General features: G+C 44.7%; 1 protein-coding gene across 1 annotated transcript in view; it reads right to left on the reverse strand.

The window, feature by feature from the left end:
- The window catches only part of RCOR1 (REST corepressor 1), an 84,672-nt gene that overhangs the window by 17,390 nt on the left and 51,054 nt on the right, over positions 1–16,228 (reverse strand). The window contains exons 4-5 of the mRNA XM_082059381.1: positions 6,601–6,653; positions 2,593–2,754 (exon numbers count right to left, since the gene is read on the reverse strand). Of these exons, the coding sequence (XP_081915507.1) occupies positions 2,593–2,754; positions 6,601–6,653 (215 nt within the window). The remainder of the gene's footprint in view (positions 1–2,592; positions 2,755–6,600; positions 6,654–16,228) is intronic.

Below are 16,228 nucleotides of genomic sequence, written 5' to 3' on the forward strand. Positions count from 1 at the left end.
ATTAAACATGTATCCTTTTATATGTTTATATGTAAAGTATCCCCAGGAGTTCACACACAATCAGTCTGGTTTTGTCAAGAAACATCTGATCTCTCTACCTTGGATTCTCTCAAAGGCTCAAGTAAGGCAGTTCTGCAGCCTTTCCAAAAATTATCTGCGGGGGAGTGCTTTGGGTTAGTGCCAACTATTTAGGACATCAAAATCTCTAAGAGCATCTCAGCAAGCCTCCATTCACCAGCCAGGTAGCCGGTTCCCTTCAGAATAGAGGAACATAGCAAGAGCAAATCCAAAATGAGGCCCTGAAACTGAGATAACAGTTTTAAAAGCCAGCACAGGCATGTGTAAGCAATCACAGTAACTGCAGGCTACATCCTAAGCATATCTTTGAAATTTGGTTAAAAAGGCTTATTCACACCATGCACATGAAGAAGTCTATTCAAAGGTCTCAACAAGAGATGTTTTCAAAAGATGAAATGTTACTGTATGCCGACATGAGGATATGGGAAAAACACGAGTCTCAGATTTTTCTATTTGCCCTCTTACACTAATGCCATTGCCCTGTAGCTATGAATGAAAAGTCCAAAAAGCATAAAACTACATTAAGACTAATTCTCTACTTCAGAGGTAGTCTGCATGGATGTTCTTACACAGGACTTCCACAAGGTAGAAGTCCAGACTTTCTTGCTGATAAAATATATTTTAGATAAGTGTCTGATTCAGCTTGGAGGGCAGGACAGGTTGTGAGGAAAACAAAACTGTGAGCAAGAGCCAGATCTCTCTTATTCAGATACTGCAGTTTAAGCCTTCACTTGAGATAAACTTGGTTCCCAGACTGCAGGTTGACTTTAGATCCTAATAATGGCACCAGAACTACCAACCTGGCCCACAGGTGCACACAGGCATAAATCTGTCTGTGCTGGCAAAGCACAGGCACTGTGTCCATGTTGTGGTGCCAGCAGCCATGCAGCAGGCTGGTATGCTGGAATTAAAGACTTCCATAGAACAAACTCGGGGACAAGGCCATACGTGACAAACATCAACTTGGCTACAAACACTTGCTAAGGGTGCCAAAATATCAGAACCAGCTCCAGTAAATCACGTAACTTACTTTTAGTTCTCTGGCTTTGATTATTTTCCCCTCAGTTTCAAGCTGCACTGGTGCTAATGGGGCAGCATATAAAACTAACTAACGTGCTCCTGAGCCATTGATTCCTGTCCCCTGCTAAACACAAAGCTTCATGCCATTTAATTCCTCTCACATAGTATGGCTTTTCTGGGAGCAACAGTAAAAAAATATCATTACCTAGGGAACAGTGCATGAGCTTGGCATCCCTGTATTGGAATGCACTTCACTCAGGGACAGAGTCATGCTTCTGCACATAAACTGAATTGAGAATTTCTTGCTTTGGCATTTAACCAAGCAACAGGACAGGCTTTATGTTCTCTGTCTTCCCCAGGACATTCTCCTCCCCCTTTCTTTCCCCCACTACATAAGAACAGAGAAATAAAGAAGGAAACAGCTTTACTCTTCAGAAGTCCACAACTCTCCAGTCTATATCAGCTGTCCATAGTGTGTGCGAGCCCCAGCATCTGACCCAAGGGAGTTGGAGACCCTAGGACTCCCAGAACATTTGGAAACAAACACTAGTGAAGGAACATCCAAAGAGGACATGAGGAAAACGAGCCACCCCCTGCCACCCTTTTGAAAAGGGACCTGGCAGTTTTGCTTCATACTTAGTTGCCTTTTGCTTTTCAGCAGGATCAGCAACATAGACCTTCACAGGTGCTTTAAAGAGGCTGAACAGACTGCAGCAGCCTCACTTCAAAGGGTCACAACCAACATAACCAGCTCCTGCTGGAACACTCAAGAGGCACTTTACTGAAGGAGAGCAAAGAACAAAGGCTGGTTCCCACCCAGGTGATGAACCACTTAAAGAAACTCTCAAGATATAATTAATAAAAAAATGTTACATCCCATCCTCTCCCTCTTTTGAAATAAAGTTGTACACACCCCAGTAGTTCCCTTTCAGGCTGAAACCTACCCTTGAATTTTTCAATTGCAGTTTAAAAAAATATCACTACTAACTGAAAGCAAAGGACTGAATACTTGCAATGATGTATAAACCTCCACCACAGCATCCACTGACAGTCCCAAATCACATTAAGCACAAACTTCATAGTCAAATAAAATGAATTCCTAAAAAGCAGGCTGTAAGAAAGAAAATCAACTTTGCAGAGAGATAATCTTTACTTTGTGTGTGGGTGGGCACGTGTGTAGAGACCATGCCTGAACTCCAGCTGAGACAAACACTACCATGGCACACAGGGGACTGACTGAAAACTGTAATTTCCAACCAAAAGAATTGCACAGACAAAGTTTATCTTGAATCTTTAAAGCACTTCAGGAAAACACCTCTACAGAGACTCTGGAGGCAGTGTTCTTTGTTTCTATTCACCCGATTATTTTTCCTCTAACATCCCCTTTGGCCTGTTCTCTCCCCAAGAGCATTAGACAGGAGTTCAGCACAATCAGCACTGAAGATGATGGTCCAACCAACTGCTCTGCTTTTCCATTCCTGTGACACCACTTACCATCTGCTGGATCCTGTGAAAGGTTTTCCCATGGAAACTGAAGGCCTGTTCAAACAAGACCTTGTCTTCCACTGTCCACTCATCCGGGAACGGAGTAAAGTTTGGCAGATCTGCCAAAGACTTCTCGATGTTGTGCTTGTGCCAAAACAGCATCCCAAGGGCCTAGAAATAACAAGGACACCAAAGGGACAATTGTAACCACAAGAAACACTACTATATGCATGCTAAGGGAGAGTCACAGCATTTTTCTCAGGCAACACATTAGACGAATTTAATTCTCAGCTATATCAGACACCTTCTTGTGTGCAAGAAACCTGGAATCAGAACCCCATCCTGACAGGTTGTGAAGACCAACTTCAAATTTATCCAAACCACACAGGTAGTAATGTAATAAGAGAGCAACAACAGAAAGGAGGGAGAAGAAAACTGAAGAAATTACTCCAATGTTACTGATCGTGGTGTGCACAGGAAAGCTAAGCAAAGACTTGGGAAGACTACCTAAAAACCAGGTTGGACTAGAAGGAAGCCTCTTACCAGTGAGTGCAACTAGGAGGATGGTCTAGTTGACTGGGGGCTGGTTAAGTGGCTCTTTCTGATGGCAAGGGGGAAAAGAGGGAAAGGATGAGGGAAGACCTGAAGAGGGAAAGGCAGAGAACATGCACAACCTTGATCTGTTGGATAAAGTGTCCCTGGCCTGCAGGAGGAAAAAATCTTGCTTGTTTTGTGCACTCACTGCACTTCACCACCTGCAAACCGTCCTCCTCCCACTGTCCAAGATGCTCACTCACAGCCACCCCTCTCCCAGGGGTGCGCAGCCCCTGTGCGTTATGACACACCACTACATCTGGCATGCCAGCCACCACTGCCAGTCATTTTGGGAAGGCCTAACTCTGCAGAACTAAAAATCCAGCCTTTTGCAATGGCTGTAAAGTGAAAACAATCTGTAACATGCTGAGTAAAACATGGGAGTAACCTGCCTGCCATATGCAAACTCAGCTCTGGTTTCACAGCCACAGTTACCCTCATCTAATAGTTTCACCCTGGCTGCTCAGAGCTACAAAATCCCTCCAAACTCGGGGTTTCCCCGTTATGCTTTGCTATGCAAAAAGCAGTTCCTTTATGGGATCTTGCTACCTTGAGATTCTGCAGAGAGTAGGCATACTAATATTAGTGTTATCCAAGATCTTGTCCTGGCCCTCCCAGCCTCTCGGTGCTGCACAGGCACTCTCTGCTCCTTTTCTCCACCGTGCAGAGCATGAAGCAATCTTGGTTGCAGCACAGTCATTTGAGATGTCACAGCAGCCACTTGTGTCCATCCACTCTGGCAAGCATGAGGCCAAATAAACTATTCTGCAGTTATGAAGGACTGAGTTTTCTCTCCCCTGCCATTCCCCACAGCTTCAGGCATGAGCTGTACCAAATATCCCTGTGAGACAGCAAGGGAAAAACAAGGAGGGAGATATTTTGGGAGGGCACGGTAGTGTTAAATACCACCAAGGTGCTAGCAACGGCTGAGAGGACAGCTGCCTGCACAAAGCAAAAGGTAAACAAAAAGGTTTTCCTTATCAGCTTGTTTAACAGGAGAGCAGCACTCCTCCTCTGCTCCATGCTGCTCTAGGAGAGCTCTGCACTCATCCACAGGCAAGTACACAGCTTTTCCAGTCTCCTTTGTCCCAGGGCATCTGACAGGGGCTGGCAAGAGAGCACAGCACCCAGCCAGATTTGCTGCCGTGCTGCCAAAAGCCTGTGACTGCCACAGCTCAGCACAACCACCTACTGCAGTTTGCCCACACCAGCTGAAGCGCGTTTGCCCTCGACCTGGCGAGGCTGCAGGAACTCCCCCCAGCACAGCCCCGATTCTCCAGCCAACAGCGGGGCGTTCGGCCACAGGCACAGGGAGAGAAAGGACAGAGCTACGGGAGCCACGAGCAGCACAGATGCAGCCAGCTGGATGGTAAAGCTGCTGCACGGAGGAGTGCCGGTGCGTGCCCCAGCCACCCTGCCAGACAGCTCGTCCCTCCCATCAACAAACGGGCACGTCTTAGTCTGCAAAGGTAGGTTTTGGGCAGGGGGCACAGACAGAAGAATGGGGAATCTCTGCGTGATGACTGTCAGCCAAGCCACCTGCACAGGGGTCCAAAGAGAATGGCTGTCAGGCATGTGTAAGCAAGGGCCACTTTGGCCAGCAAAGCCCAGAGACAGTGGCCAAATGCTGAAGCAAGCTGTGACTGGCTTCCAGGGAGTCCACATCGGCTTGTCCAGTTACCCAGCCCACAGCAACCCTGACGATACCTGCTGAGGAGTGTCCCTTGGTGACACAACAAGTCATCCCGATTTGAAAGCCTTGACACTTGACCCTGTGATACAGAGTGAGTACATGCCTTCCAGAGTGATACAAGATAGAACCTCTCCAGTTATTCCTGGAAGTGCCTCGCTTAGCTGTCTAGGAAATCCTAAAGGACGTGGGAATATTAACTCCAGAGTATTATGTGAGAGTACTAGGGAAGGAATGAGAAATTTTTTAGAAGGAGGGACATTTTTTACAAGCTGCTCAGCCACTTGACATCCTGGTGTGGCAACTCCCATAACTTCCAGACACAGAGGAAGGGAGAAAAACTGGGAGAAAGACTTGAAGGAATGAGTGGGAGGTCTGCATGTCTGACATTAAAATGAATGCAAATCTCTGTTAGCCAAATCTAAATTTTGCAAAGCAGAAGAATTCAGTGTTTTTTAAAAATTTGCAAGCTTCATTTTGATCAGTCTTCACTCTCCAAACAACACTTCTCCACTAAAATAATGAAATCCATTTTTATTACCCTGAGACCATCTCTTTTGGCAAATAATACCCACAATATCCAATACTACAATATATGCCTCCCAAGTGAAATGCAAGGTACCATCCTTATTTTCATCAAAGTTTGCAGCCTTTTGGTGTCTTCGTGTACCTTTTATTTCTGTTTCCTGCTCTTAAAAACTATAAATATCAAGTCTGATCATTCCTGGATTTGCTGGAAATTTTGTTGGCTATCTCAGCTTCAACATTCTTGTTCTACAAGAAGTCATTTTGAGCATGAGTATCAACCACTGAAAGTCTGACTCAAAGACAACAGCAGGGTCATTTAAATAGAAACCCTTGCCCATTCAAATCACTGGTTTCTGTGCTCATGGCCTTTACCTAACTCATTTCATTAACTTTCAAGTTTTCACAGAAGCCCTCCGTAGAGACAGCACGTGATTTGCCAATACAGTAAGTCATTAAATTCCCCACCTTCCCTTTCCAGGCAAGGAGGAAACTCCACAGAATTCAGAAGCGCTTCCCAGGCACAGGTCTACTTGTCTCCCCAGAAGACTGTTGAAATTGATGTTATTTACATGGTGAAGATTAGCACACAGCCCTAGACCATGTGGAATAAAGGAGAGGTCTGCTCCTTCAGACCAGGATTTCCATTCCTCAGCTAAAGGCACCGGCTAACCTCATCCACTGCTACCACACCGACATCTGAGGTGCTCATCTAACAAAATACAAAATGATTTTCAGCATGGGTTTAAGGTAATTAACCAGAGATATTGGTTTGCTTCAGAAAAGCATATAATGGTTCAATAGCTCATTAATAACTGCAAAGACATCCATGAAGCAGAGATGAAGCAGTCGACTGGAAACTGCAATGCAATCAGGCAGCTGTCCAAAGACAAGCCAATCTTTTTAATGTTATTTAGGGGTTCTGAAAGTGTTCAAGACATAGTCACCATAGGAAGCATAATACTCATGTCCAAACTCCACTAGAATTACAATGGTTTTGTTTTTCTTCTTTTCACACTTGATGTAAAACTAGGAATGAACTCCATATCCCTGGGGCACAGGGTACAACTAGGAACAGTCAGGCTTTGGAGAAGCGGGAAAGGAGAAAACAGATGGTACAGAAGAAGCAGTTCTAGGCAGGCACTTTAAGTCATGTTTTAATACCTGCTGAAAAAGATTTTAAAAGAAAGTATTCAAAGGGTTGTTACCTGCTCCATATTGTATCCATGCTTCTCTTTAGCAATGGCAATATATTCGTCCACTGAAAAACAAAGAGAAGGCATGAGAGCATTTCATATATATATCTTCTCTTCTTCCCAGTCTAAAACCCAGTACTGCAGCTCTGACTTCAGTCATAGTCATTGCATCCTCCACACATCTCAGAATATTATATATACATAATAACATTATATGTCACCAAAACCATAGACATGAATGACTGTCTCAGCTACCTTTAAAAAAAAAAAATGCCCCAAAACAGTTGTTTTCTTACCAACAAAACCCCCCAGACACAATCCATATGTTCCAATACTGCCAGACTCCTGGTGTTGCACAACCACTGCAGATATCTTGGCAATTTTTTCAGCCCTTATGCCTCAGCAGTTTTCATCTTGGACCAAACCCCACCTCTATATATCATTAAGCCCCCACAAGCTCTTAACCTTTACAATATGAAGATGTCCAAAGGACTTATATTTTGTATAAATGGGACTAAAACCAATATGTCTCTTTCAGTATGACTGAGCTTGTATTATATCTATCAGCTCCCACTGAGAGGACTAGATCAAAGCACCAGTGGTAGTGTTCTGAAGTCTGTGCCCTTGTGCTTGGTCATTATTAAACTCACTGTAATGTTAATGACACCCTTGGAAAAGAATAGAAGCTAAAAGGTGAGACTCCTGCTTCATCTAATGGAGACGATGATGCTGGAAGCATTGGTTGTCTTGTAGGATCCCCAAGGTGTTAGTACCCTGAAAGGCTTAGAACTGATACTCAGAGCCAGAATTCTCATTCTTATACAAATTTTGGACTTAAAGATGAGTCACTTTGCAATGAACTCAAAAATCATTCCCCCCTCCTTCTCTGCAGATACCCAGGGAGGGATGCAAATTCCTGTGCTGAGCACCCGACTGATGGGGAGCATGCACAGCACCCTGGAAGGAAACTGTTCTGTGCGCTCTGCAGCTCGGGAAGCCACATTTCCCACCATTTAGGCCTTAGGATTAACTTCAGCTCTCAAACGTACTTCTCCCATGTTTTTTGTCTTTATCAGAACTCTCACATAGGGTCTTTGGCATCTAATAACACAGCATTTCTTAAAGTCTTTCCTTCAAATTGGGACACTCCTCAGTTCTTCTTTCAGCTGAGCAAACTAAGCAATAAACCCAAAAGTTATTGGGAAAACAGAGGATAGATCAGAAAATGCACAGCAGGAGAGCAACAGCCTCTGATTTTCAGTTTGTCATCAATACAAAGAAATTAAATCTAGGTACTTAAAGTAAACATCCCTTCTTACTAGACAATATGAGATTTTATATCAATGGCGGTCCTTCATTTGGAAAGGAGATGCATTAGTTAATTTTCAAACAAAGGTGTTGCGAAAAAGGGTTTTGTTAAGTGCCATGGAAGTGTCCATGAGAACATTAATACAGCCACAAGTTGTGGCAGGAGAAGAGCATGCAGTAAATACAGACAGTTCCACATCAGCAAGGGCACTCCATGAGGTTCTTGCTTTTCCAAGCTCCCACCTGCACACAACAGGCACTCACAAGGGGCTGACAAACCTGTTTGTTGGACCACATCCTAGATGTGTTCAGTAAAAGTTTTATTAGCCCTTTAGAGAAAGGTGTGGCCACAGTCACTCATTTGCACCCCAGCAGCACAAATGCATCTGCCTAAATCAACATATTGTTTCTAAGGACCATACTAAACTGGGATGAAAACTATCCCTTCTTACAAACAACCTTTTCTTGCACAAGGGAAACATAATAAAGTAGTTGTACGGACAGTGGAAGTGATAGAAATTTCTTAGGCTGAAATCACTGCATTGCCTAATTGAACATCCTGATGGTTACCAAAGGGTAGAAACCTTGAAAATCAGCTAAAAAAAAAAAATTGCAAAACCACACCCCAAGGTGAGAACATGATCCAGGAGGACCACACACGGGAAACAGTGACAGAGAAGGGAACTGCCTCCTCCCCACACACACCAAAGAGGGCAGGGAACATCAGCAGGTTGTGGGCAGAAGAGCGACTTCAGATGCTTCCAGATTTTATAACCACACCAAAAACAAAGGCTGCCTCTAAACCCTAAGTGGGGTATTTTCCTGTACTTCAGCTAACTGTTCTCGATTTCCTTAGGACAGGTACTGCACATGCAGTGTTATATATTTTGTCTGAGGGGGAGGTGAAGGAAGAAGGAGGGCAAGGAACTAAATTCTCTGAAGTTCAAGGCTGAATTAAGCTCCTGAATGCTAAGTATTGCTGCATTAACTAGCTCGCTTTCACTGTGGAAAGATCTACAGTTCCTGATTTGACTTCAGCATCTTATCCTTTAATAGATACAGAGAAGAGATGAGGTCCTTCTCCTTTCCAGCATATTACATTTCTTATGCCAGATGCTATAAGCAATGAAAACATACTTCCTTCCCCTTGCTCCCCACCCCCCAAAAAAATCATTACAATATTCTCTCTCCTAAGCAAGAACATTAGCAAGGTTCCCCCATATCAATAGTATTTCTTTTGAGTCAATATAGCACAGAGCCTAACAGTAGACTTTGAGTGATCAGACACTATGAAAGGAAGTAGAATGCATTTCTTGCCATAGTAGGATCTGAAACGCTTAAATGTTACACCTCATTGTTACAGAGGAGGAAGAGAAAAGAATATAAGAAAAAGACAATAAGGCAGTAAACTGTCCAGGAGGAGCACACAGTGATGCTCCTGCCATACACTAAAAGAGTGTCTGTGGATGAAGGAAGAAAGGACAAGGAGTACATCGTCGTACTCTACTCTTGGCTTGTTCCCTGCCTGCTTACTGACAATTCAAGCCCATTCTGCTTGTCATTTCTTGGCTAATTGCAGGCTCACTCTGATGCTTGCACCATCTAAGAGGTATGACAGCCCCTTGAGCAATCTTTCTGATTGCTCTTTCTTTACCATCCCCCTCCATATGAAGTGAGCAAGAAAGAGCAAGACACCAGCTGAATCGCAGGATCCCTTTAGTCTCCCATACCAGTAAAGCCTGGAATTGCCATAAGCTTAATGCTTCGCATGCCACACCAGATAAATAAGCGCCCTCTTCCATCGCTGCCTTCCCCATGCACCTCTAGCAAGCCCAGGGCAGTGGGCACGTGAAATTCTGCTCCACTGCATTTCAGTGGCATTTGGTCACGCTCAGCGTGTAACCCAGCAATCTGTTTAGACATCAGAGTTGTGAGCCAGAGGAGCCTGGGGCGGAGAGCTCTGCTTACACCAGAAGAGACAGTTTGCCAGCACGGCTCTCAGTGGCTTTACAGAAGAGAGGAAGAACAGCAAAGCAATCCCATCCCATCCCATTTCTCCCAGCATAAGCTACACCACCATGCACTCTTTCTACCAGTGTAACTTTTCTCCAAACAGGGCAAACAAGAGCATCCTCCCCTCCCACCCAACTCACTTCTCTATGCCAGAACGATATTTCAGCACAAACCAGGCCAAAAAGACAACAACGCTTGAAGAGCCGTGTGACACGGGAGATGCATTGCTCCTGTGAAAGCTCTTGTTGCTACTAGAAACCAGATGGGGGGAGGAACAGAGAAGAGAATCATAAACTGGTATTTCTTCACCTATTTGGTTACACTGCACTTACATTACTCTTGCACTCATTTTAGCTGTGTGGGGGTGAGCGGGACACCTCTGTCTGCCCCGCACCCAAAAAGGAGCGAGGACTGGCCCAGAGAGCCCCTTCCAACAGTCAGTCATGCTCAGGAAGGCAGAAGTAGCACAAAAGGTGGGGACGCAAAGGGAACAGAGACCCACATACACATTGTCACCAGCAAAAAAAAGCAGAGAGTGTGCAGATGATGAAACACACCTCTCCCTAATACACAAAGTGAGGTCTACAATGAGATGACCAATGACCCTGGGTGTAGCACTAAAACAGCCAAAGAGACGAGGGAAATGGAGGGCAGTGGAAAATTAAGCAAAGAAAGATGCTTCCCCCCACCATCTAGAGAGGAGAGTTTCTGACCAAAATGGTGCTGTCAGTCCCCTGAATTTTGTAGTCTTGTTTCCAGCTGTCTTTCTCATACACTCTTTTCTTCCGCTAACCATCTTCCTGCAAGAATTCATCACTAGAGACAAAAGAAAGGGGACTCTCTTGGCTGACAGAGGGAAGGAGAGACAAAAGCAAACAACTGCATTGCTGATTTTCAGTCCCGCATCCTAGAACAGTGACTTGAGAGATGTAAAACAGGAGCATTAATTTCAGGGGTAAGGGAACTCTGAAAAGAGAAATGCCTGAAAGCAATGACTCCCCTTATCACCATTTGATCAGAGTAAATGATGTTTGAGTGGGTGTTTTGGGAGAATTTCTCCCCTGTACCCAAATTGCTTCTTAATGACCCCACAAACATATCATGTTCAGTGGACTCAGTGACCCCAAGGAGGGTTTGCAGCAGAAATGAGTGTGCTAAAGCCTATAGAAAGCAACAGGAATGCAGAGGTAGAGCTGTTGCTGCAACCTCAGTTCACCCCTATTACTGGGGTACTGCAGGAGCTCTGAACACTTTGCATATTACGTGATGCAATAGCCTGACAGAACGGGGTGAAATGAGGACAAAAGCAGCAGCCTTCACAGCCTCAGTAATGTGCTTCACAGGGTTTGATCAATGCTGGAACCTGTGAGGAATTCTGGATGCTGCTGTATATCTCCCCCTCCCCTTCATCACCCTTAAGAACGGGGGGGAAAAAAAAAAAAGTCAAGATCCAGAACAAATCAATGTTACATAAAGAAAATAAGAAGCATGGATTAGACACATACATGTGAAATTCTTCCCAATTTCAAAACACAATTACAATAGTACACAAACAACTAAGCACAGTTTTTGCCTTGGCAGTAAAAAAGAGCAGCTGCATTGCTGTCCTGCTGTCCTCACAGCATCAGTGGAACAATCCTGCCACCTCGTGGTCCCAGCACAGGAGAGGAAGCTGCAAAAAGCACAAGAGTTTGGACAACAAGTGTCTAACAAAAGCCAGCTGCAACAGGAGGCAGGGGGGAGCAGGCAGAGATCAAAGCACTTTTTCTGAGGAGAATCACTTAAAAGAAAGGTTGGACCAGATGATGCTTGTTGTCCCCTTCCAACCTGGTATTCTATGATTCTATGAAAAGAAAATAAAGCCTGCCTATTTAAAAGGGTCTTCTGCCTCTGAAAAGCTGTTTCCTCTTCTTCACAAGATGTGATGTGTGTCACAGGCAGGAGAGGAACAGAGAGCCGGAACACAGCCGTGTTTTGTGCCCTGTGCTGCACCCACCTGGGCAGGCATACAGCCCCTTTAACACTGTTTCTAGGAACAGAGAGCTTTAATTACACAGGCACAAAGACTACTTAAAGATCAGTTCATGCAACTGAAGGCAGAATAGGGCTTATGTCTCAATCCTGCTGCATATGCAGCAGCTGAGGAAAATGTCTGGATGCAACTGCAAGGCAAAGGAAAACCAATCTCACCCAGAGAAACTTCCTTGAACAGGAGCAAGAGAAGGATACTCTGCAGCAGGGCAGGGTACCTTGAGTCACAGGACCCACAGTATATTCTCAGCCTCCCACCCACTTAACTCTCCGCAGCTCAAATTTTACTTGTAAATCATCTCATCTACATACCAAGTACCATAGGGTGTCATTGCATTCGAAGTCTCTTTTGGCAGCAGGGCCACGTTAGGCACCCCCAGCCTCCAGCCACTCCTTCCCACCTGGGAGCACAAACATTTGCCTGGACCCCCAGGGAACCCAACTGGGAAACTGTTCCACCTGAAAACCAACCAACCTCCTCCTGCTGCGTTAGGTCCCTCAACCCAGGTGGCTGTGAAGCCATTCAAGCACAGAGCAGTGGTGGTTGAAAGCATGGGGATGCTCTCACCTAACAGGAGGGACAGGCCCAGGCTCTCCTGTCACAAGCCCAGCACAGCGAAAGGACAAGCAGGCGGGCAGGAACAGGCAGGGCTACGTGAACTAGTACTAGTGAGGCAAGGGCTGCTCCTGGAACCTGGAAACCACAGCTTCAGAGGGCAGAAAACAAGGAATAAAAGAGATTTATCCCTTTAAAAGCTCTGATACCTACCAAAAGCTTCCTTTCTCACACAAAGGCAACCAGTCCCCACCCAAGCAGTACACACTAATAAGCTAGAAAAGAAACTCTAATTCCCCACACACACACTTTTTATCATTAGTTGGGTTTTTTTTTTAATACTGGCCTGCATCTAAGGGCAAGTCCAAAGTTGAATGTCTACTGATGGTTAAAGACCTGACTCATCTGCCTTTAGATTTTGCTATACCAGCAAGAAAGCTGTACAGCAGACACAGGTGTACTGACAAATCTAGCAAAGGCTTTTATATCTTGCCAAAACTACTTTAAACTGTTTGCAAGGAAAGGCCTTTTGCTAGTAGACATTTGTTGCTTTTAAAGCTTTTACCAACATATGCTCATTCCTAAATTTGCACCCTCAGCTAACACATAAAGAAAAGGCTCACCATGGTGTGTGTATACGTGTGGGTTGGTGTATTAATGAAGCCCAGACATGGACATAACAGTACTTAAAAGGGGCCTAATAAGAAAGATGGGGACAGACTTTTTAGCAGGGCCTTTTGTGACAGGTCAAGGGGTAACGGTTTTAACTAAAGGAGAAGAAATTCTGGCTAGACATAAAGATAGTTTTTTACAATGAGGGTGGTAAAACACTGGCCCAGGTTGCCCAGAGAGGTGGTGGATGCCCCATCCCTGGAGACAATTCAAGGCCAGGCTGGACAGGGTTCTGAGCAACCTGATCTGGTTGGAGATGACCCTGCTCATGGCAGGGGTTGGACTAGATAAGCTTTGAAGGTCCTTTCCAATCCAAACTATTCTGTGGTTCTTGGATAAATCCAGCACACGGTAGCTTCTGGCAGAAAGGGAATACTTATTCCCACATATGACCTTCCAAGACAGAGACAGGAAGCCATAGACAGGATAAATGCACAGAATACACACCCAAACAACAAAGTGAGTTTACAGCACAACAGCTCTTTGCATTATTCAGCACAGGGCTCTCAATTCAGTCCAAGGAGCCCTAAAGCCAGATTTATTCTGCTGTCAAACCATGGCTTGAGTTAACTCTGACAGGTTATAGCCTCAGATTATATACTTCAACTATAGGCAGCAGCATGCCCAAGTAACGCAAGTAGCAACATTATCAATACAGTTGTGACAAGGGGCAGAATATATATTAAAAAAAAAACAACTTGATCAGATGTTTCACAGCAGGAGATGGTAACCTGGATGAGAAGAAACCTCCCTCATGCAGATTTTCTTACAGAATTTTTTTCTTATTGCTCTCCTTGAGAATGCCTGATCCAGTGCATCCTTTCCAAAAGCCAGATTCACTAATTCAAAAAAACACAGTTTGACGCACACTGATATCAGAGTCAGTATGGACACCAGAGATTCAGACTACTAGCAGTCTTATACGAGGCTTTGGTACTCTACCTCGGAACATTTTCAGCTTTTCATCCATGTCATGCTATATACGCTGAAATTCTTGGTCTGTAAAATAGCACAGACTACCATAAAACTTGGTCAAGCAATCTGCTGCCAACCAGATTCAAAATACACCAAGGAATATCCAGACTCCAAGCCCCCTAAAGAGGGTGAAGCCTTCCACAAGGCCCATTTTCCACCCTCCACAAGATTCTGAAAGCTCATGTCTAAACCCAGAACTGTTATATTCCCTTATATAGTAGGAATACAAACTAATAAAAGCACTGTATTAGAACCAGGTTTCCTAAACAGCATGGGTAACTCCACTACTCCACGACACAGGGTCTGTGTGCAGGATAAGGGCACACACACAAGAGGCGTGTGGGAGCAGAAAAGCCCTCAGGTTAAATTACAGCTCATTATTATTGTAACTGATAATAAAGCCAGTGACAAAAGCATAGAAGCCATGCTGACCCTCTTTATAATGCACAGAAAAGCAAAAGAAGTGACTGGTTTGGCCCCTAGCTACCTCCTGGAAGGATGTCACTTGGGCAGAAAGGAAGCATCAGGCAAGCCAGCAGGCAGTGAAAGGAAGGAGACGAGTCGGAGTCAGGCAGAGGAGCTGCCCTCAGTAGATGTGCCAAGAGTCAGGAGCTGTCACAGATGAGAGAGACAGACAGACAGCCTCCAGCTGTAATCACCCACATCCAGCTCCTCAGCAGCTGCCACAGGAGAACCCCCTGATCCTGAATGGCGAGTGGGTCAGGTCACAAAAGCACCACTTGCTATTTCAGTTATTTCTTGCAGCCAACCCCCTCACTTCCAAGCCCAGCTGTATGAGTAACACAATAGTCTCAGCAACTCAGGCAGCCTCTGCACTTGTGAATAAGTTGCATGAAACTTGTTTCCAGCAAAATCAGATGAACAATGATAGGGACTAAATGGAGGCAGCTTGATGTCGGAGAGGAGCTAATTGCATTTTCTGAAGTATTACCGAGATGCTTTTGTTGCTTCTACATCTACAATTACAAACCTATTTGCAGATGTTTGGGGCTGTTCCCCTTCTGAGAAGGCAATGGCCTTTCCACAACTCCACTCATTGCACTACGGCACCTGCATACTAAGAATGAAAAAAATAGGTCTCCAACTTGCTTTGAAAGACCCCATTTTCCTCACTTTCACATCAGCTGGATGTCAACAAGTTAGCGGGAAGCAGAAGAGAGACAGGACAAACACTTCCAATGCACAGAGTGCTGCACAGCCTAAAGGGAAGAGCTTATCTCAAGAGCAGCCGTGGCTCTGCCCCTGCTGTCCGCCCCAGCCTTCTCCTCAAGGCTCCTGCAAGAACAGTTTGGCTGCTTGATTCAGCAGCTGCTTAACCACTTAATAAGGCAGGCCATAAACTAAGGCAACATAAACAAGCACGTACTGCAGGTTTAGGTGCAGCGGTTCATGAAATTCCCTGTACCTTACCTCACACAACATGAGATCCTGGACAATAAACAGGTTTAGGTGAAGAGCCCTTTCTCCACCAGAGATCAGAAGCTACCTACAGACAAACTCACAGGGATTACTCCACTGTAGGCAGGGACTAACACTCAACACATCCATTCTTGCACTTGCTTACTTACTACAAGTCTGAAACCAAAGAGATGCAAAGAAGTGACCCCAAGCAGTCTATGCAGAAAGACAGCAAGCTTACACAGCCAGATCATGGACAGTATAATCTCTATAGCAGACTCAAAACAGAAGTATTAGTGTTATGTTGACTGATATTAAGGTATTCAAAAATACATTAAATTAAGTCAATTTTAAAAAGTCAAGTTACAGACCCACACAGCACATGCTGAAATGTGGATTACATAGAGGCCTTCAGCCTTCAAAGCTGATCCTAAGAGACTGAGTGGAAAAGTCTACAATAAACCAGTGTCACTAACTAGATCCTGGAGCATCAGTGGCAGGTGGTCACACTTTTAAAGCCGAAATTTAGAAGCCCAGTCCTCACTGAGCAGTTATTACACTTCATTACTGATGTTTGCAGTGCTAGAAAATTCACCACTACCCTATCATAATATGAATCTGCATGAGAAGCACATGATGGGGAAAGTAACTTAACATGGAGTGCAC

The sequence above is a fragment of the Streptopelia decaocto genome (assembly GCF_964273445.1).
Source record: "Streptopelia decaocto genome assembly, chromosome: 7".
In the NCBI taxonomy this organism is placed as follows: Eukaryota; Metazoa; Chordata; class Aves; order Columbiformes; family Columbidae; genus Streptopelia; species Streptopelia decaocto.